This window comes from Eulemur rufifrons, chromosome 6 (assembly GCF_041146395.1).
Source record: "Eulemur rufifrons isolate Redbay chromosome 6, OSU_ERuf_1, whole genome shotgun sequence".
NCBI classification, from domain to species: domain Eukaryota; kingdom Metazoa; phylum Chordata; class Mammalia; order Primates; family Lemuridae; genus Eulemur; species Eulemur rufifrons.
This window is the reverse complement of record NC_090988.1, coordinates 11,811,624-11,838,891: the sequence shown is the minus strand read 5'-3', so window position 1 is coordinate 11,838,891 and position 27,268 is coordinate 11,811,624. Positions and strand designations below refer to the sequence as shown.

At 36.3% G+C, this 27,268-nt stretch overlaps 2 protein-coding genes across 2 annotated transcripts; both read right to left on the bottom strand.

Annotated features, from left to right (window-relative positions):
* Positions 1 to 4,607: 4,607 nt before the first annotated feature.
* On the bottom strand, positions 4,608 to 5,534 carry LOC138383727 (olfactory receptor 8D1). Its single transcript, XM_069468769.1, has one exon. The coding sequence runs from the start codon at positions 5,532 to 5,534 to the stop codon at positions 4,608 to 4,610; it is 927 nt and encodes a 308-aa protein (XP_069324870.1).
* Positions 5,535 to 24,237: 18,703 nt separating this feature from the next.
* Positions 24,238 to 25,164, bottom strand: LOC138383726 (olfactory receptor 8D2-like). The gene has a single exon (XM_069468768.1). It carries the CDS (start codon positions 25,162 to 25,164, stop codon positions 24,238 to 24,240), a length of 927 nt encoding a protein of 308 aa, XP_069324869.1.
* Positions 25,165 to 27,268: the final 2,104 nt, after the last annotated feature.

The window sequence follows — 27,268 nt, the reverse complement described above, 5'->3', positions numbered from 1 at the left end:
CCAAAATGTTATCTCTGCCAGAAATATAGTTAAATTTTATGAAGAACAGAATCAGCAATGTGAATTATTGAAAGAAGACTTCTAGAAGAATGCAGCATTTTTGTGTGATATGTCAAATCAAAACGACTTGAATATTTCTTTGCAAGGTAAAACTAAGTATAAATATATGTGGCAAAAATTCCAAGCATTTTGAAAATGCTGTCTTTTTTCAAAACACTTCCTCAAAAGGAAATTTCAGATGAACATTTTCCCCAGGTAGCAAATGTCACTGATGAGCAGGATGATATACGTGAATCATTTGAAGAATACACAGCTGTTATAGACTTATTAATTGGAGAATACAATGAAAGATTAACTGACTTTGAAAATCATGACATCACACTCGAATTAGCATTTCAGCCTCACCTAGTTTATATCATCAAGTTATCTTGAACTACAGATGGAATTGATTGAGCTCTCAGTAGATGACATTTTAAAGTTACTGAGGCTAAGAAAGATCCAATTGAAATATGAAAAAAATGGACTAGAATACCCACTCCTTTGGTTACATGCCCCCCAAAATGCTTTCTTGCTTTTCAACCACTTACTGCTGCAAATCTACATTCTCCTACCTAACCAAAATCAAGACACTCTTAAGGTCATAAATGACTGATACCCACCTAGAGGATCAACTGAAACTACGGACCTCCATGTTGCAACAAAACATTCAGATGCTTTCCAACAAAAAGCAGACACGACAAAGTCTTTAAAAGGTTACTTAATTTTAAATTAACAAATAGTTTTCACTTTTTGAAATTATTAAGCACATAGGTTTTTTTTACAAAATTATGTATATCTAATTGAAATTTCTAATTAAGTATATCTAATTAAAGTTTCTTGAATGCAGCCTTATTTGATTACAGCTAAATTAATGCGGCCTTCCAACATGAAAAGTTTCCCCACCCCTGCACTAGGGATTTTCCATCTCAGTGTATCATATATATGAGCATCATTTGTCATGTTTGGCTTCTTAACTTACTATGTACCTTGAACATACTGTCAGTAAGTTTTATTTTATAAAATTATATTTAATGGCTGCTTTTCATTGAACTGTATATCTCTACCATATTTATTCTATTGTGTATCTGTACCACAGTTAAACTTATATCTTTGGAGAGCATTTAATTCAATTCATTATTTTGCTACTATCAATAGCACTGTAATAAATATCATTATAGCTCTATCTTTGACAATGTTACTTTTCTTTCTTAAATATATATGCCTAGAAATAGAATTATTTGATATATACTTATTATATATTATCAAACTATCTTACCAAAATTAACATAGGTATTCCCATATAATTCTTATTTACCTTGTATTCAAGATTTATTATAATATGCATTTCATAGGTAAATATGCATATAACTGTTGTTTTAATTTTTATTTCTAGCAGGGTTGGACAAGTGCTAATTTATATATAGTATATACATGTGTGTACTAATGAATGTTGTTTCAGCACAAGAATGGTCTTGTGTCACTTTTCATAAGATTTACTTAGAATTTCTTAATCACAATTTTAATTTTGAATCTTTAATATTTCTTGATTCTATTTTTCTTCAGCATAATTTTGTCATATTTTTCTCTCTGGATTGACTGGAATCTGTTTTTCTAAGCTCTATGATACATGTAGGGAGAATGAGACACCTGTTTTCCTAGCTGATACTCCTTCTGTGTAGAGGAGTATCTATTACTCTGATACTCACATCCTTACTCACTGCCCCTAAGAAGGTGGGATGACTTATCTGATTGATGAGTCTCAAAGGAGAAACTGTTCCCTTCTCTTTTGTTATCATGTTAAGAGTTAGCATTGCGGAGAGGGGATGGGTGTATACGTACATAATGAGTGCAATGCGCACTGTCTGGGTAATGGACACGATTAAAGCTCTGACTCGGGGGGATGGCAGGGCATGGGCAATATACATAACCTGAACTTTTGTACCCCCATTATAAGCTGAAATATAAAAAAAAAAAAGAATTAGCGTACTTTCGAAAGGATGTATCTGTGATTATCCTTGCCCAAGCCCTCCTACTGCTACTGATAAAGACCCTTACTGATAGGGATCCAGCACCGTCTGTGATTTGAGTGGCAGTTTTGCCTAATTCCAGAGCTTGGTATTAAGACATTAACTTGCCCCAAAATACACTTTGCCAATAATAATAATGTAAAAAATATATTTTTTGTCTCCACATAACTCATTTATTTTCTCAATTTGTGCAGAATAGGGACCATTTATTTTACCTCCTCAAACAACTTACAGCTGGTGCATGGAACCAGGATTGTAAAGAAGTTAACAGGAAAAGTATATTTAGGTGCAAAAGTACACCTAAAAGTTTTGGGCTTTGATAGGGAGAGGGGATTGTGACCTAAGTGGCATGAAGTGACACATTTTACAATATTATAATAGTTTATAGTTTATGCATAACTTTAACTACAAATATCCCAGCTTCTATAACTTCTATCCAGAAATTAGAGGTCCTAACTTGTGATAATGTGGAATTTTAACCTCCACAAATGCATATACATCAGGATTGTTGACAGGTGAGTGATTAATTTCAAATGAGTGCACATTCATCCATCCAATGGTCACACTGCTAGTACTAGGCCTTAACAACTATCCACCTTCTAAACCGGAGTTTTCTCCTTTAAAGGGGTAGTATGTTTCATTAATGATCCAATAACAATGGGGCAGGGTCTTATAAAAAGAATATTGCATGCCATTATATTAAGAAAGAGAAACAGCCCAATTGAATTATTGCAAACCTGAACACTAAGAACATAGTTTACAAATCTAGACTTGAAACCCTCTGTTTCTAAGAATCAAGTCTGCTTCAGAAATTGATTTATAAAAGATGTTTCAGTTTCATAATCCCTAACAGGAGCAGCAGAAAAATGAAAATAAAAAAGTAAAATAAATTAACTAAACTGGAATCAGAGAAGAAGGCATATCAGAAATGTATGTGATAGAAAATGATAATTTGAAGGCCAGGATCCTGGATCCAGAAAGCTGTCCATTGGAATATTAAAGCTGCTGAAGAAGGGTAAATAAAATTTGTACCCCTCAAACACTTTACTGTCTCAAGGAACAGGAAGGCTTGAGAAGATACAAGTACCATCTGGATTATGAGAAAACATGAAAGAAATATATGGGCAAGGCATACAAAAGAGAATACATATTAATGGGAAGGTGGACAAGGCAATGTTAAAAATTCAGGACCTGGTTAAACAAACTGATGGGAAGATATATTCTGGCTGGGATTATCAAAGGAAGGAAGGTAAAGGTAGATAAACTTTGTTAGAACAGTGGGATTTTGGTAGATGCAGAATCTACTGATTTTATATTTCTCAATTGGAAAGGCTCACTAAAATCAAATCTAGAGCATTATGTTAGGAAAACAATATTGGCAAAATAAAACAAAAAGTAAAGGGGAAAAGGCAACTAATTTCAACAAACCCTGCTGATTTAATATGTGGTACAGAGTGAAGAGAACTAACCTGAGAGGCAAGTTCAAATGCTAGAAATTGAACAGAACATTCCTTGGAAGAAGAGGAAACAGGCAAAGGTTGCAAAGCAGTAGAGGAATATTTCAGTACTACCCCACACCCCACACTCCCCAAACATAGAGGCAATGTTACTTGAGGACTAAGACCTTTGAAAACGCAGGAAAAACATTGTGTACAGAGCTCATGGTACTTACTTCTACTACAAGGCCACATGCTTAGAAATATCAACCACAGTTTCAGTTGCGGAATCTGCCAAGGCCAGTTCTCCCAATGAAACAAATGTGTAGATTATACCTTTCCTGTGAGGCATGATTTTACATACCTAGGCAACTCCATTGCAACACAGAATAAAAACCCTAACCATGATCCAGTCCTGAAGACACATGCTCCGTGGTCCCTTAGTATAGAACTGTAGTGGTAAAACAAAGTACACACACACACACACACACACACACACAAAAGAAACCCATGAAGATCAACAAGGAAATGGAAATAAAGAGATTTTGAATATACTGAGTAGAAAATAAAATAGCAAAAGCATTTTGAGTAAGACCTGTTGACTAGAATTGCTATTCTTGTTCTGTAACTGGTTTTTCCTTTTTTTCTCTTCTTTTTCTTGTGCATTTGTCTTATTCCCTCAAGACTTCATAGATATCTGGAATCAGGCTAATATATCTCTAAGCATTCATATCAGTGGACAATTCAGTACCTTCCCAAAGCAGGTATTCAATAAGAAAACATAGAATATGAGGAAGGGTAGACTAATAAACATTAGAGAAAATCTGAATTCTCATTCCTTTTCTATTACAGTTAGTAAGAAAAAAATAAAACTAAACCTCAGTTTTTCTGTTAAAAGATAAGAACACTAATTCCTGACTAATAAAATTCTCTTTCATTTCATTGAGAAAACTGAATAAATTATGGATGGGAAAGTATTTTTTAAAAATCTAGATATTATGTAATATGTATATTACAATAGAATAACAAGAAAAAATGGACAAAAAGAACATATTTTCATTGGAACCATTCATTTCTACCATCTATAAATTGCCAAAATCAGGATTTATCTCCCAAGCAAGACCTTCCTCAATGCTTTCTTCACATCCTTGTTCCTCAGACTGTATATTAAAGGGTTCAGCATGGGGATCACTGTGGTGTAGAACACAGAGGACACCTTCTCCTGGTCCAGGGAATTACTTGAAGGGGGCTTGAAATACATGAAGGTGATAGACCCAAAGAAGATGCCCACAGCCATGAGATGAGAGCTGCAAGTTCCAAAAGCTTTGGACCGGCCCTCTGAGGACCGAATGTGAAGGATGCTGTAGAAGATGAAGGCATAGGAGATGGCAACAGCCAGGGTAGGCACCAAAGTGTTAAAACCCGCAATGATAAAAAGCAGAAGCTCATTGAGGCGCGTGTTGGAACAGGAGAGACTGAGGAGGGGAAGGACATCACAGAAGTAATGATTGATGATGTGGGATTTGCAGAAGGACAGTTTCAACATGGCACTTGTATGAGCCAAGGCAGAGAGAAAGCCGAGGATGAAGGCGGCCAGCACCAGCAGTGAGCAGACCCCAGAGGACATGACCACGTTATAAAGCAGTGGGCTACAGACGGCAACGTAGCGATCATATGCCATGGCAGTCAGGATGTAACCCTCAGCCACCACAAAGACCGCAAAGAAAAAGAGCTGGGCCATGCACTCAGAATAAAGGATCGTATTCTCCTTGCCTAGGAAGTTCACCAGCATTTTGGGGGTGATGACAGAGGAATAGCAGAGATCGATGAAGGACAAACTGCTGAGGAAATAGTACATGGGGGTGTGAAGCAGAGGGCTGTCTGCAATCAGGAGAATCATTCCCAGGTTCCCCACCACAGTCACCACATAGATTCCCAGGAACAGGAGGAAAAGGAGCAGCTGGAACTCTGGTTCCTGTGTCAAACCCACTAACACAAATTCGGCTGCTGCAGAATGATTTCCTGTGGCCATTTCTCTTCTGAGGTCTCTGTGGAAATGTAAATTGACAATTACATTAACATAAACTTTCACTCCTCTTCTGAATAAAACCAGACCTACATAAGGGAGGTTGACAACAGCCAAAAAACTAGTCATAGTTTTTATCGTCTCTGTTCCTGATTCCTCTGTCCTATCTCCCCAAAGCTCCCTTGGCCTCCTCCAAGTTGGTCCAGAATTTAGATCACAAAAAAAGTGCTCCTGAGCTGACTTAAAAACCTTGACCTTCTGAATTCGGAAGCAAAACCAAATGTTTGCTTTCTGGGAAGAATTATTGATAGACATTTGTTGACAGTTAAACAGTAGAAGAGACTGATGGAAGATTCTAATCACTTTTTCAATTTCCCCAGTTCTCTCCTACCCTCATGCCTGCAGGCATCTCCAACAACATCTGCATACAAGGAGAAAACAAAGACTCGGGCCTCAGAGCATTGAAAATAGTCTGTTATTTCCAATTAGAGTGATGGTGGGCATGGAATTGAATGTAAGGAATATAATCGTTACTCTGTGACTAGAAATGCCCCTACCAGTCCAGCGTATCTGTTCTGCAGAAGCTGGAGCCCTCATATAACACCTCCTGGTCCTCTGCTAAGCTTGGGGAGGATGAGGGAGGCAGAAGCGTCCCTATAGGAATCACCGATGAAGGACAGGCTCTTACAACTCAGGTGCTCATCTATAAAGTTCACAGAGTCTCCTCACACCTCAACAAAGTCAGCTGCCTGGAAACATAGCAGTGAACTATGCCCTTACTTATGAGCCTCTGAAACCCTACAGAACAGCTCTTACTGTGGCAACAAAAGGGTACTTCTGAGTGTGTTTGAGAATAATGTTGCCATTATTGTAAATCTTGAACTTTCTGAAGTTCGCTACCCTTGGTGGTTTGGCCTTTGGATCTGAAGAAATAAAAGAACATGCTGCATTTTTTCCCAGAAGCAGCACTGGAATCTAGTTCTTCTACCCTTTTTCAACATGAACTGCTTCCCTGGTGGAGCCATTTCTGATGACTGTGTGTGTTGTCAGGGTACTATTAATAGTTATTCTATTCTTCTATTTAGAAAAGGTGACCAGAAATGACAATAGTGATTCCCCAACTCCTCTCCCTCCTCTTTTATCTTTTCCTTCTTCTTCTTCTTCTTCTCTGCCTCCTCTTTCTTCTTCATTAATTGTACATTACCTCTAAGTGCTTTACATATGTTATTTAATTTGTCAAAAGAGTAGTTATTATTTATATCTCTGTTTTACTGATGAAAAAACTGAAGCACAGAGAATTTAAGAGTAGAGTCAGGGTTAGAATCTAGGAAGTATAGTGCCAGAGTCTCTGTTTTTTCCCACTAAGTTCTGTTTTTTCTTAAGTTATGAATTAATATCTATCACTAACATCTATTGTCTTCTACTTTGTTACAAAACTGAGAGAATAGAGACTGCAAGGAAATTTGGACATGATGAGATGTCACAGAATGGTCCAGATTTCAAAACACTTCAAGGAAAGGACAACTATGGAAGATGTGCAACAACAGGGTGTAGGGGTCCTGCGTAGTGAGCAACCTGGGGACATGGCACACCCCTAAACTGGTTCAAAACAGGAATAGCAGAGACCCAATACAAACGTCTTTGTTTCTTAATTTTACCTAAAGTTGATGGGAGCATAGAGAAAATACAGGGAAAAAAGAGATGTTTTTGGCTTTGGAAGAGCCTTTTATCTAACACAATATTAAATGTACAAAATTATTTAAAGAACATTTTCCCATAGCATCCTTAAAGGGGCACACTGAGTCAATGTGTTGATAGCATTTCCCAGGCAATAGTCAAGATGTTCTGTGAAGAAAAAGAACAAAAGTAAACAAATAGGTCTGATTCCATTTTAAAGTATTTCCATATACCTCTCTTAAAAGTTCATAGTGAACAACTGTGCATTAAAGGCTGTAAATAGCCCAGTGAAAAGAAATCTGTTCAACATTGTGAACTCACCACTTCACACATCTATTTAATAAGAAAAAAATGTTGAATCAATTTAAGAAGGTGAACTTATAGGCTACTTAGCAAACCCATGAAAAAGTTTTGGTGTCAAGGTAAGCTTATTTCAAGGGCTGACTTTATTTCAGATCAGTTTGCAACATTGGGCAAGTCATTTAATATAAACCTCAGTGTTCTAATCTATGAAGTGGGAATGGTCATACCTGTTGCAAAGGATTATTATGATCAAAATATTGAATGCAAAGATTCATTATTTAAAAACACCAGTCAAAATTTAATGTGAATGGGTGGTGGCGACATATAAGGGGATCGAGCCTTCTGCATCCCTGATCCAGTGGTTCTGGGAAGTGATGGAGTCCTTCTCCAACTCAGAGCACTCCCTCTTTCTTCGTTTTGTGTGGGGTGGACAAGACTGCCCAGGACAATTGCTGACTTCCGGGGCAAAGACTTTGTCATCCAGGTATTGGATAAATACAACCCTCCTGATCACTTCCTTCCCGAATCCTACACCTGTTTCTTTTTGCTGAAGTTGCCCAGGTATTCCTGTAAACCGGTGCTGGAGGAGAAGTTGAAATACGCCATCCACTTTTGAAAATCCACAGACACAGACGATTATGCTCGCGTAGCCCTTACAGGAGAGCCAGCTGCCGATGACAGCAGCGATGATTCGGATAAAGAGGATGGGGATTCATTTGCTTCAGACTCTACACAGGATTATTTAATAGGACACTAAGATGGAGACACTGCAAGAGACCCAGCAAGGGGGCAGAGCGCTGCTGTTGAGATTGCAGAATGTCCGAGGTGTCTGGTGAGAAACGTCAGTCCTCAAAATGTGCGGGAGGGAGGTAGAGAGACTGACTGCTTGTGACTGGAATAATGAAGAGAATAATGATGGGGAAATGAACCTGGGCACGCGGAACTCTATGTGGACACTTGGCATTTACTTTTGAGACTTAAAGGGGTCTTCTCACCCGTAATGCTGCATTACATGTACGACTCTGTGTTTACTAAAGTGTGTAAATATTTATATACTGAATTGCAGCATCCCAAAAATGAATAAAGTCTTTTTACTTGTGGGTGCAATAGATTTTTTTTCTTTTTTCTTCAAGTGTCGTGAGTTTTTTTATTGTATATTGGACATACTGTGCAACAATTAAATCATATTATATACATTTCAATTAATTTTACTCTGAATTTATTAAAAGCTTTTTGAACATGAAAGGATCAGTATTACTTGAATGCATCCAGAGGTTATTTAAACCGAAACCAAAAGGCCATCTGGTTCTCCCTCTTGTCCCCATGTGTACTATTTTAGCATATGCATTATGTAGTTTGAATTGGGGCCTTTCTGTGAGCAGTATCGTAACTCCCACCATGGAAAGTGTACTATATATAATGTTTGTGTCATGTATATGCCTAAATTTTAATTTCCTATAAAACATCTGTCACAAAAAAAATTTAATGTGGTACATATTTTTAAATGTGATTGAATATAGAAAGTCACATGATGTGAGAGATAGAAAATACACTATCTACACTATCTTCTTATGAAGAAAAGACAGACACATGTGTTTCTTCTTCAACTTAGATCCTTTACCTTGGTAGGAATGATGAAAATATTTTAAACATTTGGGGCTGTTTAGGTTTTTAAACACTTGTTTCTCTAGATTTGGAAATTTTAAGAAGAGTTGGAAGTGTTCAGCCTTTTTTTAGAGGGTTTGGGGCATTGAAGGCTCTTTATATGAAAGGGGCAAGGCTTCTGAGGCCAGGAGGAAACAAAGCAGGGCTGTGCAGGCAGAATGGACCCTTGACCTATCTCCTAGTGTCCTGAGAACATTCCTTCAAGATAGATGAAAAGGGAGGAATTCATGTTTCATATTCGATCTAAAAATGAATACTTGGGATTGTATCTGCCCTTGTATCTTTATCTCTTAGAAACTTGTATGTTTCTGGTGTACAAGAAAACAAATAACAGTAACAAATACAGAAGACAGCAGCACTTCAGGGAAGAAAAATCTTCAGTCATATGGAAACCCCAGTGAGGCTCACTATACTAAAGCTGGTTGAATTTGAACTGGGAATCATTCCTGCAGATTGTGTGACCCAAGTTATAAGCAAGTGACAAGGAAAGATTACTAGAAGAGGAGAAAGGAAGACATAACCAAATGAAGAGAACAGTGGGGCACATGCTTCTGGGTAAATCAAAAATGTTGCATGTTGTTTAGCACTGTCACTAATCACCAACCGTCCTTCTATTGGATATGATACAATTGCCATAAATGAAAGTGGACACTCACCTTGATCCTGTACAGAGATTGAAGTTCTTAGGAATTGCTTGCTTTGCGCATGTCACAGACCCCTGTTACAGCCAACAGAGAACAAAATCTCTGCTACCGACTAATACACGTTTATATGTCAAGGACTGAATTATCTGGCTGGCTAAAAGTAAAACATCAAACTTCATCTGATAGTGCAAACTCTTAAGACCTTGAAGCAGATCATGATACCTAGCTTTCCCAATCTTAAAAGAAAGAGGGTGGCATGATATGCAGCTTTTATCTGAGGTTTAGAGAGCTTAGGGATCTCATTAGAAAAACAAAACTCACACACGCATACTTAAGTCCCCCAAGACCTATTGAGACCAGAGATTACTGGTATACCAGCTCATGGAAAAATAAGCACCACATGTACTCACCATCAAATTGGTTTCACTGATCATCACCTAAAAGCACATTTAGGAATAACATTGATCAGGTGTTGGGCAGATGTGGGTGGGGGAGGTGATGGGTGTATACATACATAATGAGTGCAATGTGTACTGTATAGTGGATGGACACGTTTGAAGCTCTGCCTGGGGGGCGGGGGGCAAGGTCAATATACGTAACCTAAACTTTTGAATCCCCACAATATGCTGAAATAAGAATAAAAAAATATTTTAAAAAATTTAATAACCCTCTGCAAAAACATAATAACACAAGCTCTGGGATCCCTATTGCTATCTATCTTAAGAGTCATGAAGATCCCAAAAGAGGTTTCTTATTCATTTTTTTTAATGTTACCAATAAGGATTCTGTAACTCAGAGAACCTAGATCAATGATTCCCAAGATAGATTTTGTCTGAAGTCAGTTGCTAGTTCTGGACTAAGATTCATCAGTTTTGTTTGTTTGTTTGTTTTAATTTAAAAGTGGGGGGAACAAGAATAATATAAATTTTTTCCTAAAACTAAACATAAAGAGTATCCTTTTTTGAGGTTATCATTTATACTTTTTCAAATTTGGGGGATTCAAAATATTCTTTCATTTTATGATATGGTCCTGACAGTAAATAACAGTTACATTTTTCAGTTGTTTGCTTATTTATTTGTATATTGTGTTTGAATGTCTTTACTTGGAAAACTAAATTTTTGGCAACCCTGTGGTGGTCCCTCACTGAAATTTTATTGTTCTAGGAAATTCAAATTGTAAGAAGTGTAGAGTTGGTTAACATAGATAGAATGCCCTATTGTCCTTTCTATGAAAGGGCTCAGGTTGGACATCTTCTAGGACCCTGAGAAAAACATTTCCATTAACTCTTGCCAATTGAACCAATCTTTACATACCAGAATTAAAGTAATTATTCTGCCTCTGCTGCTATATTATTTCCTGTAACTGCAGTGTATGTTATTCGATGGCTTAAACAGCCTTAGTATAATTTTCACAATTACATCTGTTGCAGGTATTTCCCATTCCAGATCAACTGAGGAATGTGCTCTCCTGACATACACTGTCAAAGGGGATGAGGTACTTAAGAGCCACGTCAGCTTCTTTGTGCAAGGCCTGCTAGAAATATTAGCAGGTGTAGCCATTCCCATATCCAATAAAATAGACTTTGTATTAACAGTAGTTAAAAAGAAAACCACAAAACGGTCATTGTATAAGGGGAAAGGGAGAAATTCAACAAGAAGACATCACAATGCTAGATATATATGCACTTAACACAGGAGCTCCCAGTTTGATAAAGCAAATTCTTCCAGATCTAGGCAAAGAAATAATCAATAGCATCTTAATAGTCAAGGACTTCAACACTCAACTGACAGAACTGGACAGATTGTTAAAGTAGAAAAGTGAATAGAGAAACACTGGACTAAAACAAGACACTAGAACAAATGGACCAGAAGACATTTACAGAACATTCTACCCCAAAACTACTGAATATACATTTTTCTAATCAGCACATGGGACATTTTCCAAGATTGATCATATCTTAGGCCACAAAACAACTCTTAGCAAATTCAAAAAAAGCAAAATCACACCACATATTTTCTCAGACCACACTGGAACAAAACTAGAAATCAATTCCTACAGAAACACACAAATGTACACAAAGTCATGGAAATTAAACAATGTGATGCTGAATGATATTTGGGTCAATGTTAAAATTGAGATTGAAATTAAAAGATTCCTGAACTGATCAAAAATCTATGGGATACAGTGAAAGGACCCCTAAGGGGAAACTTCATAGCTTCAAATGCCTACATTAAAAAAATAATCACAAATTAACAACCTAATGTCACATCTCAAGGAACTAGAAAAAGAAGAACAAATCAAACCCACAGAAAATAAATAACAAAGGCTAAGAAAAGAACTAAATAAGTAAAAACCAAAAAAAAAAAAAAAAAAGTATCAATGAAACATAAAGTTGTTTCCTTGAAAAGATAAACCAAATTGATAGACCCCTAGCCAGATTAACAAGAAATAGAAGAGAAAGGACTCAAATAACCTCAAAGAGAAATGAAAAAGGAGACATTAGAAAGATATTGCAGCAACACAAAAATATCATTTGTGAATACCACAAAAGCCTCTATGCAAAGAAACTAGAAAAGCTAGAGGAAATGGATAAATCCTTGGAAACAAACAACTTCCCAAACCAGAATCAGGAAGAAATACAAACACTGAACAAACCAATAATGAGCAGTGAGATTGAAGCAATAAAAAATCCTCCCCTCCAAAAAATATTCTCAGACAAGACAGATTCACAGCCAAGTTCTATCAGACCTACAAATAGGTACCTACTGGTACCTATCCTACAGAAACTATTCCATAACATTGAGAAGGAGACAATCCTTCCTAACTCACTTTATAAAGTCAGTATCACCTAGATATCAAAGACAGCAAAGGACAAAACAAAAAAAGAAAACTACAGACCAATATCCCTTATGAATATACCTGCAAAATGCTCAACAAAATACCAGAACTGAACTCAACAGCACATCACAAAGATGATCCACCATGCTCAAGTTGGTTTCATCCCAGGGATGCAAAGATTGTTTAACATTTGCAAATCAATAAACATGATACACCACATACACCACATAAGCAGAAACAGAAACAAGACAACATAATCCCCTCAATAGATGCAGAAAAAACATGCAATAAAGTCCAGGACCCTTTCATGACAAAAACCCTCAAAGAACTAGGTGTAAAAGAAAAACACCCAAACTCATAAAAGCCATGTATCACAAAACCATATCCAACATCATAGTGAACGGGGAAAAGCTGAAAGCATTCCCCCTAACAACTGGAACAAGACAAGGGTGCACACTGTCACTACTTCTATTGAACACAGTATTGGAAGTCCTAGTCAGAGCAATCATGACAAGAAAGAAATAAAAGTCATCCAAATCAGGAAAGAGAAGGTCAAACTATTGCTTTTTGCTGATATACGATCTCGTATCTATAAAACCCTAAAGAATCACCAAAAGACTCCTGAAATTGATAAATTCAGCAAAGTTTCAGGTTACAAAATCAATGTGCACCAATCAGTAGCATTTCTGTATACTAATAACAAATGGAGAGTCAAATCAAGGACTCAATAACACACAAAATAGCTACAAAGAAAATAAAATACCTTGAAATATTCTTAACAAAAGGGGTTAAAGACCTCTACAAGGAAAGCTACAAAACATTGATGAGAGAAATGGCAGATGACACAAACAAATGGAAAAACATCCCCTGCTCATAGATTGGTAGAATCAACATCGTTAAAATGTTCATATTTCCCAATGTGATTTATAGATTCAACACAATCCCCAGCAGAACATAAGAATCTTTTTCACAGATCTAGAGAAAATAATCCCAAGCTTCATTTGAAACCAAAATAGAGCCTGAATAGCCAAGGCAATCTTAAGCAAAAAGAATAAATCTGGAGGCATCATATTACCTGACTTCAAATTATACTACAAGGATATAGTAACCAAAGAAGCATGGTACTTGTATAAAAGTGGAGACATAGACCATTGGAACAGAACAGAGAATGCAGGAATAAAACCATCTATCTACAACGAAACCAACTGATCTTCAACAAAGCATACAAAAACACACACCGAGGAAAGAAGCCCTATTCAATAAATGGTGCTGGGAAAACTGGATAGATACATGCAAATGAATGAAAAAGGATTCCTATCTCTTGCCATATACAAAAACTGATTCAAGATGGATTAAAGACCTAAATTTAAGGGATGAAATGATAAAAAGTCTGGAAGAAAATGTAGGGAAAACTCTTCTAGACATCTGCCTATGAAGAATATATGACTAAGGTCCCAAAGGCAAATATAGCAACAACATATATAGATAAATGGTACTTAATTAAATTTAAAAACCTTCTGCATAGCAAAGGAAATAATCAAGAGAGTAAATAGACAATCTACAGAATGGGAGAAAATATTAGCAAACTATACATCCAAGAAAGAACTGATATCCAGAATCTACAAAGAATTCAAACAAATCAGAAAGAAAAAAAAAACAAACAACCCCATCAAAAAGTGGGCAACTGACATGAACAGAAACTTATAGAAAGACGATGGAAAAATGGCCGACAAACATATAAAAAATATGCTCAACATAACTAATCAGGGAAATGCAAATTAAAACCATAATGAGATACCACCTTAGCCCTGTCAGAATGGCCATTATCAAAAAGTCAAAAAAACAATAGATGCTGGTGTGAAGGCAGACAGAAAAGAATGCTTATATACTGTTGGTGAGATTGCAAATTAGTACAACATCTATGGAAAACATTATGCAGATTCCTCAAAGAAATAAATGTTGACTTACCATTCAATCCAGCAATCCCCCTACTAGTTATCTGTCCAGAGGAAAAGAAGTCATTTTATCAAAAAGACACTAGCACTTGAATGTTTATTGCAGCACAATTTACAATCGCAGAGGTGTGGAATCAACCTAAGTACCCCTTAATTCATGAGTACATAAAAAAAATGTGATACACACACACACACTACTCAGCCATAAAAAGGAATGAAATAATGTTATTTGCAGAAACATGGAAGGAACTGGAGACCATTATCCTAAGTGAAGTAAATCAGGAATGGAAAACCAAATGCCATATGTTCTCACAAATAAGTAAATGCTAATAGATGGGTTCACACAGGCACAAAGTGATATAAACAACCAAGAAAGGGGGAGGTTGGAAGGGTGGGTGTCACATAAAAACTTACCAATTGTGCACGATGAACACTATTCTGGTGATGGGCACACCAATGTCCCTGACTTAAGCATTATACGAGATATCCATGTTTAAAAAAAAAAACCAAAAAACTTCTACCCTCATAATTAATATTTTTTAGAAAAATGTAAAAAAAAGACTATAATAACTATTATTAATACTATCATAAGTAATAATAGTATTTATAAATGCTTATTGTGCAGTAGACCTTAGACTAGGCACTTTACATACATAATGTCCATTTGATCAAAATAATTAAGTGACTCTGAGGAAGTCATTAAGACTCAGATTTCTCATCTACAAAATAATAGGATTCAAGTAAATTATTTTTCTACTTTTTAGTGCTATAACTTTTATGATAAGGAAGACTTACCCTAGAGGCAGAAGAATATTCTTTGTGGTCCAACTATTGTTTTTTTCAGGAGCCACATTAAAAATCCTTTGAGTTTCATTCCAAAATTGTTCATGATGGAAAGGTAGAAATGTCTTGGGTTAATATTTAGGAGACTCCAATTCTAGTCCTGGTTTTGCATTTATTATCTGTGGTCAAGTCAATTTAAACTTATAGAATTTTGATTTTCTCATCTGTAAAATAGCCCCATTTGCTACACAGGGAAATTGTAAAATAATATATATTACAAAATGCAATTTCAAAATTATGAGGCCCTTCAAAAAGTAAAGGATTTTACTGCGCACTGTCTGGGGAATGGACACGTTTGAAGCTCTGACTTGGGGGGATGGGGGAGCATGGGCAATATACATAACCTAAACTTTTGCACCCCCATAATAAGCTGAAATAAAAAAAAGCAAAGGATTAATAAATACCAGAGTTTACCCCAAGGATAGCCTAGGAAGTAATATCCTGCCATTCATGTTTGTTCTCTCCTCTCACTCATGCAGCTGTCTTTCTGAACACAATTAGTCCGTACGTAGGTGGCAGTGGAGGTAGATGTGTGGTCTCAGTGTAACATACAGGACTTATATATGCCCTACTCCAGCTTAGAAACTCTCTTACTAAAATAGTGAAGCTCGGACAATATAGAAGAGACTCTACTTTGAATCAATTCAAGGAAGCAAACTGTTCCAAGTGCAAAAAGAAGTGAGAACATTATGACTGGATGTGGTACTCATGTTTGGTGTAAATGACAGATATTAAGAGGCTATAAATTCTAATAAAATGAATCATCAAGGTGTAAAATATGAAACAAATAAAAATATCATTTTTATATAATGACAGACACTGATTATAACTTGGATTCAACACATATTACTATCTTTCTTCCAAACATTTAGAAATATATCCTGAATTAGTTACAGTAACTTTTGTGGTTTTATGAGGAATAGAGTTTCAAAATTAATTTTCGGTGCCTCAGTAAATACTCGAAGAATACCACAGAGAATAGGCAACTTTTAAATTAATCTTATAGGTCCTTGTATCCTCAGGGGCCTATTTCCCAAAAGATATCTTAAAAAAATGTCTCCCAGAACATATCCATACCCTAATCCTTGGTACCTATGAATTTTACTTTATATGAACAAAAATAAAAGACTTTGAGGATGTGAATAAATTTAGAATTTTGAGATGGGGAGATTACAGTGGATTATGCAGGTGGGCCTGAAATGCAATCAATTTATTCTTATAAGAGGATGCAGAAGAAATTTTCAACAAAAGAAAAGATAATGTGACCAGGAAGGCAGACATTAGAGTGACGCGACCACAGACTACGGAAGGCCGGCAGCCACCAGAAGCTGAAAGAGGAAAGGAACAGATTCTCCTCCAGAACCTCCAGAAACAATAGCTTAGCGCTGGCCCAGTGATAATGTTTTTGGACTTCTGGCCTCCAGAAATGGAAGAGAATAAATTACTCTTGTTTTAAGCCACTAAATTTGGGGTGATTTGTACAACAGTTCCAGAAAACTAATACAGAGTCCAAGACAGATTTGTTATTAATAGCTCCCTGCAAGGAGGGGTCCCCCCACCACCCACACTGTACATCCCCAGGTATAAGCTGTGTTCAGGCCAAGAGATTAGCAAACTAGGACCGAGGCAGTACAGATCTCAGCCCAAACACAAGTGGTTATGGTACGGAAATGTGAAATCAACCCACTAAAATATAGTCTTCATTTACTTCCAAGAAAGAATGTGTATTTACTGTTGATCATCTGGACCTGGTGTCTCATAGGCCTTATAATGTATAACTTAAAGCTGTATCCTGACGTTTGGTAATTTCTTCAAAGTGTGCTTAAATTGAAAAAAAATGTATAGTATGATTTAATTTAATTTCTTCTTTTTTTAAGAAATGGGACAATAAAGGCCAAGGATTTCACAAAAGTGACTAAGCCAGATACTTCTGTACAATTTCTCTTTACACTGAATGAAACACTATATAAGGAAAGCTAATCTATTGATTTCCACAGAAACTGGACTATTAACTGAATGTGTATGGAAACTCTTTCATACACATTCTTGTCCCAACACTAAGAAAGACCCTCCTTGCCATATAACTAAATCATTCCTAATTCTTAGCAAGAGGAAAATATTTTTATCATAATCACAAATTGGAAAACAAATAATTATAAAGAGGATTCCATTTTGAAGAAGTAAACACATTCATTCTTACAGTTTTAAGTAAGTTTGGAGGGGGAAGAAAATTGAAGTACGAAATACCAAGTAATGAACTAAAACCAAAGCCATATCTGTCTTCAAAAAGGTGTTTTCATACTTCAGGGATAAGTTAACATAAGAATGAAGCAACTGACATAAATTAGGGTTATCTCCTTTAAACAATAAGCAACTCAATGGTAACAATCATGTCTAATTCATTCTTGTGTCTCTGCCACAATGTTTAGCATTGTTTGACATTCGGTAAGTAGTTATACACCTAAAATGGAATGAATGTGTAAATGAACAATTTTTTGTTTGTTTTTCCTTCCCCCTCCCCCCCCAAAAAAATCCTGACTACGGTTGTCCACTAAATTGTACCTTACTTCTTGGACATTTTATTCTTCTGAAAACGATGTCATTATTCTCCACTAGGCTGTCCTCATTCTCAAACCCTGAACTAATCCATGTTCTTTCTCTTATCTAAAATAAACTCCTCTCTTCAGTCTGCTTAGCCAAAGGCTTCCCTACCTTCAGGACTCAGCTCAGTCTTAACATGCTCCAGGTACTCCCTGCCTCTTTCAGTAGAAATTGAACAGGTTATGTAAACCAGAATTCTGTTCTTAATTATACACTGTACATTGTCATTTACGTTTATTCTTTTGTAAAATGTCTTACTACAGAGTTCTTGAAGTTATGAACCAAAACAATCCATAGTGGCAGAAAAAAGATCACTTGTTGCTTTTGGGTAGGGCCAGAGGGATGGATTACAAAAAGGCATAAGGAAATTTGGGAGATGATGGAAATGTTTATTATACTGAATCTGGTGATAGTTCATAGATCTATACATTACATGTCACACTGATTAAATTGGAAATTTTAAGTATGTATAATTTGTTATACTTCAATTATACCTCCAAAAAGTTGTAAAAACAAAGAAAAGACATTGGAAGGCAAAATTTAGAAAACTACATGGCACAGAATCTCTGTCACTATATTGAGAAAGCGATTTTAGAAACATCAACGTTGATACAGGGATCTGTTCAGGATAAGATTTCAGTTAGTGTAAGAAGTGAAATATTCTCCAAGTTACTGATTTTAAAGTGAGAGCTCAGCTTTCACCAAGTTCTTCAGTGGTCTCTCTTATATATGAAGCTAGGCTAAATTAAAAACTGGAAAATAATATGGTTTCAAATTTCTTTTGGAGTCTAACTTGAGAAAACTTTCAGTTTTACATTTTACTTTACCACTTGAAACTTAATAGATGCACATTCATATTTAATGGCCCCATTTTTTTGATGGGTCTCATTGAAAAATTTCTGGTGCATGATGCTACACAGTGTGTCTGGCCATATATGAATGGAAAATAGAATATGGGGTAAATTTTCTGGCTTTTAAAAAAACGAGGCTGTATGGCTTGAGAACAGGGTTATTTTTTGCCCCTTATTTTTTCACAGATGTGGCTTGAGTGCCTAAACCAGTGCCCCACATCCATTTGGTGCAAAAAGAGTATCTGTTGAATAATAATAATAAAATGAGTCTTTAACTTAAATTAATTTCCCTTCTTTTTTTATTTGATAAATTTCTAAAGGAGACCAGAGGTAATGTGTATCCTTAAATCATCACAGAAGCATCCAAAAAGCAGTAGCAGATAGTAATATTTAAGGAATGGTTTTACAAAGAGTAGGACAAGATATCCTGCCCTTTTCCTCCACTATCAGGGAAAGTCGATCCCCTGGTTAACTATATGCTGTGCTTTTATCCAAAGAGAAGAGAAAGAACACATGAAATTGTGCAGGGATATGTGGAGGTGGGGTCACTTAGCCATTCTTTCCACAATCTTGCTCATCTGTTTCCTTCTATCTCTGGCCACCCTTCAAAACGGGAAGATTACTCATTGCTAAGAGGCTGCTCACAGTGCTATGCTTTACCCGAGAGCAAAGTTATTTTCCCTAACAGATCAGCAAACCCAAGGGGTATTCCCTCTCACCTCACCTTCCACATCTGTGGCAGAGCAAAGTGACAGATAACCTGATTCTCCAAGTTTCTCCTCTGCCTATTTCCCTAAGCATGCAGCGTAGCAGGTGCTAATCACAACAAAATAGTTCGTTTCTGGTAGTTTGTACCACATTTCTTAGAGGTCTCTAGGAAATAGTATGCACTATTTCTTAGTGTAGTGGAGAAAATTTCAACCTATTATTCCAATATTATTCATAGTATTCCATTATTGCCAGACAGACTCACGGATTTATCTGCACTGTGTGCTAAGGAACCTGCCAAGCCAGATGCAACAAAACAGAATCAAACAACCCTCACTTCTGTAAGTCCAGTTCCTCCTTTTCATCTGCTTCTTGGCAACCTGGGCTGCCAATGTGCTGGGGAGAAGGAGCATGGTACTATTCATTTTACTACATTCTCATGCATATGAACCTAAGTACTATTTCAGTAGCCACCTCTCTGTCCTTCAGTGCTCTCTGCCATTCCTGTGTCATGCCATACCCCGATGCCAGCCCACAAATACTAAAGACCTTTTGTCAGAGGAGTGTGTGACTCAGCTCCACTTCTTCCTAGTTTTCCCTTTTTAAGAGTATCATCTACTGGCTGCAACATCATCAGTAATCCATTGTTATATACTTTCACTGCATCTTGTCAAGTATGGTAAACTTGGTGACAAAAGACGTATTTTGTACCCATCTTTGGTGCTATATTTCATGGAAACTTCATATATAGACAGTTCTGCAGAGTCAACATAACTATTATTTCTGCGATTGTATTTCCCTAATGGCATTCTTTTGTTCCAGTACTTAAGTTAGTAAAATATTGACTCCATGTTTCAGTGCACTTGAAGTTCTTACCCCAACCCTCGCTAAACTAAATTCTTAATCCTTATCATTACCACATATATCTACATATAATGCACTGATAGCATATTTAAAGACTTTAGCATCCGTCACTCTGAGATGTGGTTAGTATTCAGGCAACTAATCAGGTACATGAATGAGAAGCCATAAATTATCAACAAGGATAGCATAATATTCTGATGAAAATATTTTTATTACAAGCTTAGCTCATGACAAAAAAAAAGTTTGGTTTTTTTTCCCCTTGATGATTTTTGACCTAATCAGCCAATATTGTCCATAACACTGTTACATCAATACATATTGTTGAAATGTACTTTAAAAATACAGGAAGAGATATCATACTATATATGTGGAGATAACATATTAGAAGATGTTCATATTGATTGAGGGATTTTAAGACTTGGGATTTTACATGCCATGATAACTCTCCATTGAGAAGTAGAATATGAGAGGCAATCGGAAGATATGCAGTCAGACAGATTGGAAAGAGAGAACTCTGCGAGACCTTTTAATTGAGATTTGGTAATTTTTTTAAATGTTAAATAAACTAGGTATAGGATAAATGTATGTTGTTCTATCAAAGATTAAATTTCTTTCTTCTTTGAAGTTCTAGTAAGCATTAAGCTTTGGATAAAAATTACTTAGTCTACTTCTACAACCTCCTTGAGAATCCCAGGGGAGTGCCCAAGTGAAGAGATTGTGCCTATAGTTTACAAAGTGAAAGAAACTGTGAAGAAAATTTCCTTGGATTTCAATTACCCAGAGGAGACCCAACTCAGCATCTCATGAACAAATCATTTTTAATTAAACTCCAGGGTTTTCTTTTCCCAACACAAAGTAATCAGTTTGTAGCCTACCAGGCAAGCAAAGTGATGCAATGGAAAAGACAGAAATTGGAATGAATCTGACTTAGATTGGACTTCAAGTTCTGCCACTTACAAAGCATGGGGCCTTGGAGAATTCATTTAAACTCTCTGAGGACAAAATTTTCATTAGTAAACTTAGGATAATTGTGCCACATTATAGATAATCATTGTAAAGATTAGATACAAATATATACAAAGCAACTACCACAGAATATAACATAAAAAGTGCTCAAAAAAGAGAAGTTTATATGGTTAAAATATTCCATCAGATAGGCTTGGTTACATTTCATCCTGAGGAAATGCTGGTCACTGAAATTTTTCAGAGAAATGAAGGTCTAAGAGGCAATTAATGCCAATAATGTGGTTAACTAAACTTATATAGGCAGGGAAAGTGTAACACAAATTGTTTTTTTTTTTTGACCTTGACAATCTAGGCTTTCGGATATGATAATATGATAAATGGAGCAATGCCAGAACATACACATGTATATCCCAAGATGTATAATCAGGACATCACTTCCTACTGTTTGTGACTTTAAATAAAGATTACACAATGCACTCAACAAAAGCCTCAACACCATTTAAATTCAACAAAATCTTATTTAAAAATATTGACTACCAGCTAAAGACCAGGAGGGTGAAAGTTATTAAGCAATTAGTTTTGATTAATAGGAACTTGTAAGGTGGAAGAGAAGAAAAAGGAAATAAAAGAGGTTAAAGGAAAGGGGGAGGAGGTATGACAGGATAGTGGAAAGGAAGAAAAGCGAAGGAACACAAAGGATCAGAAAGTGAAAGGATCACAAAGCCTCAATGTTGCAAATGAACAACAGGATCAGTTTGGTCATACCCCTAGCTAGTATTTGATTCTTCTCAAAAATATCCCAGACAGAATGGTGTAGTCTCTACTTAAATCCCTATTGCTGGACAGTTCACAAATTCCAAAGATGGCTAATTATTTTTGGACAGTTCTGATTTTTGGAAGAGTGTTCCTTAACTGAGAAAAAGTGTTCCTTTCTGTAACTTTCTCTCATTCAACAAAATCTACTATGGCAAAAATTACAAAAATTTCAATAACTAACCTCCAGCCTTTCTATGTGGAATCCGTTAACAACTATCCCCCAATATCTGCAATCTCTGTCCTCTTATCTTGCTTTATATTCTCTCTAAAATAGTTTATGTCCTGAGATTGTATTGTGTATATGTCTGCCTGTTAATTACCTTTCTTTGAAACTAAAACCTAAATCTAATGAAGGCAACAACTTTACATTTTTGTTCTTCTCTTTATCATCAGTAAGAGAAATACTGTCAGGCAATTACTGAAAATTCAAGAACTATTTGTAAGATGAATGATCAAGAGAATGAACTAATCAATGAATATGTGATTTCAATTGCCTTTATCATGGCCACACTCCTCGGAATATACTTCAAAATGCCCATGACCCCTGGGATAGTGATATCCACTAACTAAATTACATTTAAACACAACTAGTCTAATCACTATACTGCAAATGATGACTGGAACATTTCTCATTCTAAATACTGAAATGTAGCTAATGTAGACAAGGTGGCATTAACTTTTAGGTAGCTATGCTTATTACTTATATTGACTCTATTCTCATCAAAAACTCTTTAATTCTCTATAGTTAATCCCTGTCTTTCCCACACTCTTCATTTTTGTGTAAGTATAGAATCTTATGTTATCTGTGAATCTTTTAATGTTCTTAAATGTGGCTATCACTCTAGAAGTCCTTCTGAATCATGATTCTGTCACCCATTAAGTCAACTTCATATCATCTGAAAATCTGATTGAAACTTCTTTGATATTCTCATTTAAATCATTGGCAAAAAGAAATACTAAATCATACTGATACTTTATACACATATCTCTAATAGAAAGCTCTGTAGTTAGGAGTAAAGTGATCTGAAGGTTATGCACTGATGCCTGGAATGATTGTCCCAGCATGGAGAACCACCAGGGAGACAGCGTTTCTGTTTTCTGAGAGGATTGGATTCCTGCACCAAAAGCAAAGGCTGGATATTGGCAAAATCACAGGGTATTCAAAACCTGGGATTCACACAGGGGGAAAGAAACAGCCACAGAATTCCAAGAGAAAAGAAACATCATTGGTATTGCTAAAATGATTATTTTAATACAAAATAAAAACTGAATTCAATTTTCCAGATGGGAGCCATGCTCTACTAGACTTTGTGCCAGATAGTCATTGTGTAAGTGATGGTCTCTGAAGAGAGGCAATGGGCAACTTCAAAGCAGTTATTAATGATTTTTACTGAATGTGTGTAAGTTCTTGATAAAACTAGCCTATGTCTTTGACATTTTTTACCCTAATCCACAGCCTAGATGTTGTTCTCTCCCCCACCTCCTCTCTCTTTCTGTCACACACACACACACACACACACACACACCCCTCCCTTCATCTCAATATCCTTAATATAAAGATTTAGGGACTGACAAAAAATTGCTCCTCTCAAAAAGTTTAAAGACATTTTTCTTCCTACACTCTAGGAATTTTGATTTTCCAATTAATGTCATCCCTTCTCAAATGCAACCCTTAACTCACTCTCTACTTCTCATATCAAGCATTTTCAACATTAATATATCCTAAATATTCTTTTTTATGTTCATTTGCCCGACCTCTTCTGTCAACTCCTGTTTCTCTAGTACATCCCCAAAGATTATATAGAATATTAGAAAATTATCTAACCTTCAAAAATTCTCAATTGTTCTCAAGTATAAAATATGTAAAAAGACATGAATTTTCACTCTGTAAGAGAGAAAGTTACAAAGAGCCCATGACAACTTTTCATCGGGCTCATGTCTTCTTGCTGTCTATGAGTTCTCACTTTGTCAGCATGTCTACCTTCCCCCAACCACCTTTCTCAGTGCAGTCTTCACATCCTTGTTCCTCAGGCTGTAGATCAGGGGATTCAGCATGGGGATCACTGTGGTGTAGAACACAGAGGACACCTTCTCCTGTTCCATAGTATTGCTGGAAGGAGGCTTGAAATACATGAATGTTATAGACCCAAAAAAGATGCCCACAGCCATGAAGTGGGAGCTACATGTGCTGAAGGCTTTGGACCGTCCCTCAGTGGAGCGAATACAGAGGATACTAGAGAGGATGAAAGCATAAGAGATGAAGACAGCCAGTGTAGGTGCTAAGGTATTAACTCCTCCAATAATAAACAGCAGAATCTCATTGACTTGGGTGCTGGAGCAAGACAAAGTCAACAAGGGGAGAATATCACAAAAATAATGACTGACAATATGAGACCCACAGAAGGACAACACTGACATGTGGGTAGTATGGATGGTGGCTCCAAAGAAACCCAGTGAATATACCACAACCATCATTATGGAACAGACCCTATGGGACATGACAATATTATAAAGCAGTGGGCTACAGATAGCAACATAACGGTCATATGCCATGGCTGTCAGAAGGTAGCCTTCTGCAATTACAAAAACAAGAAAGAAATAAAGCTGAGTCATGCACTCCCAAAAGGAGATAATGTTCTTCTCTGACACAAAGTTCACCAGCATCTTAGGGGTAATAACAGAGGAGTAGCAGAGATCAATGAAGGACAAATGACTGAGAAAATAATACATTGGAGAGTGAAGTTGAGAACTGGTAGCAATTAAGAGGATCATGCCCAGGTTCCCCATCACTGTGACCACATATATTCCAAGGAACAGGATGAAGAGTGGCAACTGAAGCTCTGAGAGTTTTGTTAGCCCTTCAAGGATAAACTCAATCTTTGAAGAATGGTTTGAAGTAGCCATTTCTTACAAGGTATTATCTGTAGAAAGAAATAAAAGAATAGAGGGACATTAGACATTTTCTGACTCCCAAAGCAGAATGACACGCCCTGCCTTGGCTGTTCTTTCCCTGAGAGCCTCATCTATCTGATGACTAGATTTCTTTCATGGACCTCTTAAAGCTCCAGGACAAAGACAACAAGTATAACTCAGAGCCTTGGTTCCACCCAACCCTATTGAATACTCCTCTTTGAGTCAGAACCCTTTCATTTTATTCCCAGGCTTAGGCCCCTAACTACCTCACTCTGAATGAAAATGCAAACTATACAGACCTAATTAGTTTTCCATTGCTACCATTAAAATAAGACAGCCTACCATCTTTATCTGAGCATATAGCAATAGAACATTCAGACTTTGTTACAACATGGCTTCCAGTCTAGCTCTGATGATAGCAAAGTGGTCCATTTCAATTTCCCAAATCACCTGCATGAATCAACATAATTAACATTTGCTAAAACTGAGAACTAAGAAACATAAAAGAGACTGTGAGTACAAAAATAAATTGTAGAAATGGCTCTAAACAATTCATACCCTCATTATCTTACTTCTGTTCTCTGAATGGAAAACTTGAGTGAGCCACAACATTCTTTATTCAGTGTGGATGTGGTTAAAAGAAACGTAGTGTCAAAGACTATTCTCAGACTATAGTTTAATACTTTCCTGTTCCAGAAACACTAAAGACATAGAGTTGACTGTCAGATGTAATATCTGAGCCATCAACAAATCAATGTTTCCGTCCCTGACCCTTCCCTGCTATCCACTATTGATGGCCAAACTCTCACTGACTTTTCTCTCTCAAAGCTATTGGTTCAGAGGTGGAGAGTTTGTCCTTCACTGACTTAGTTTCCCCTGAATTTCATTTAGAGGATTCAGGGTTTCTTGCCTTCAACCAAAATGCTGTATATTACCTAAGGAATCAAGTTTGATCATTTGTCACTGGGTTGTTTGAAGAGTGTAAAATGTTCCTTTGATTCATGATACTCAAGAGAGAAATAGGCAGTATCTGGATGTTGATATGCCTTTAAATTTTATATTTCCAAAAGTAGAAAAAATATCAAGGAAGGAAAACTTCATACATAAAGTAATATATGGTTTTCTTTATTTTTATGAAAAGTACTTTTATGATCATAAGCAAAAATTTGTGACAATTTACTGCAATATATTTTTATATACCTTCTACAACATATTAAGGGTGTTCAATATATGTGTTGATTTAGATGGGTGAATTAGATGGGTGTTATTATCTTCAAGAACACATGAGAAGAGAGACATGTTTCTGAGTTCAGTATATTAGAAAATATTTTAAGAGAAAAAGAGTCAGAGTTGCCAGGATGCAACTCTAAGTAGCCCCATTAATAATGACTGTGAAATTGGACCATCCTCAGGTAGATGCTTTGAACTTGTTCAATGAACCACATGAATCAGACTGATGCCTAATATTTTTGTAACTCATACAGAAGCCAACAAGCTATGAAAGTGAGCAGGGAGAGAAGTGGGGCATTTTTGGTTGAGATCTACTTAGTGGGGACCAAAGTTTTTGGATGGGCTCACACAGAGCAGACTAGATTTCCTTTTATAATCCCAAACAATATAGAAATTATTACCACTAGGAAGAGTTGTCCAGAGATCAGAACCAGAGCAGATCCTCTGTGACTGTAGAGATATTCCTGCTGATTTTAAGACTAAACTTGCTGATCTGTCAGAGTAAACAAAGCCCATTAGGTTATATTTTGACAGAGCCCAATAGACTGAAGAAAGCAACAGATATGCAGTAACACTTTACTCATCTGGAGATATTTATCCAGTGACTTAAAATCCCAATGTTACAAAAAACCTGAATGTACATAAAAACACCTTCAAGAAATTAATATAAATGCTACAATATCCATGTATTAAAATTTATTCACTTATCAGTCTATATTCATCCTCTCTTAGCACCATTTCATTCTTTTTCTTAAGAAATAATGTTAACATACCTGGAAGAAACCACAATAAAGGCAACAAATTCGAAAGGGGTGGAGATACATGGGCAAGCTGTTAAATAAAGCTTGTAGAAAGAAGGCCGGTT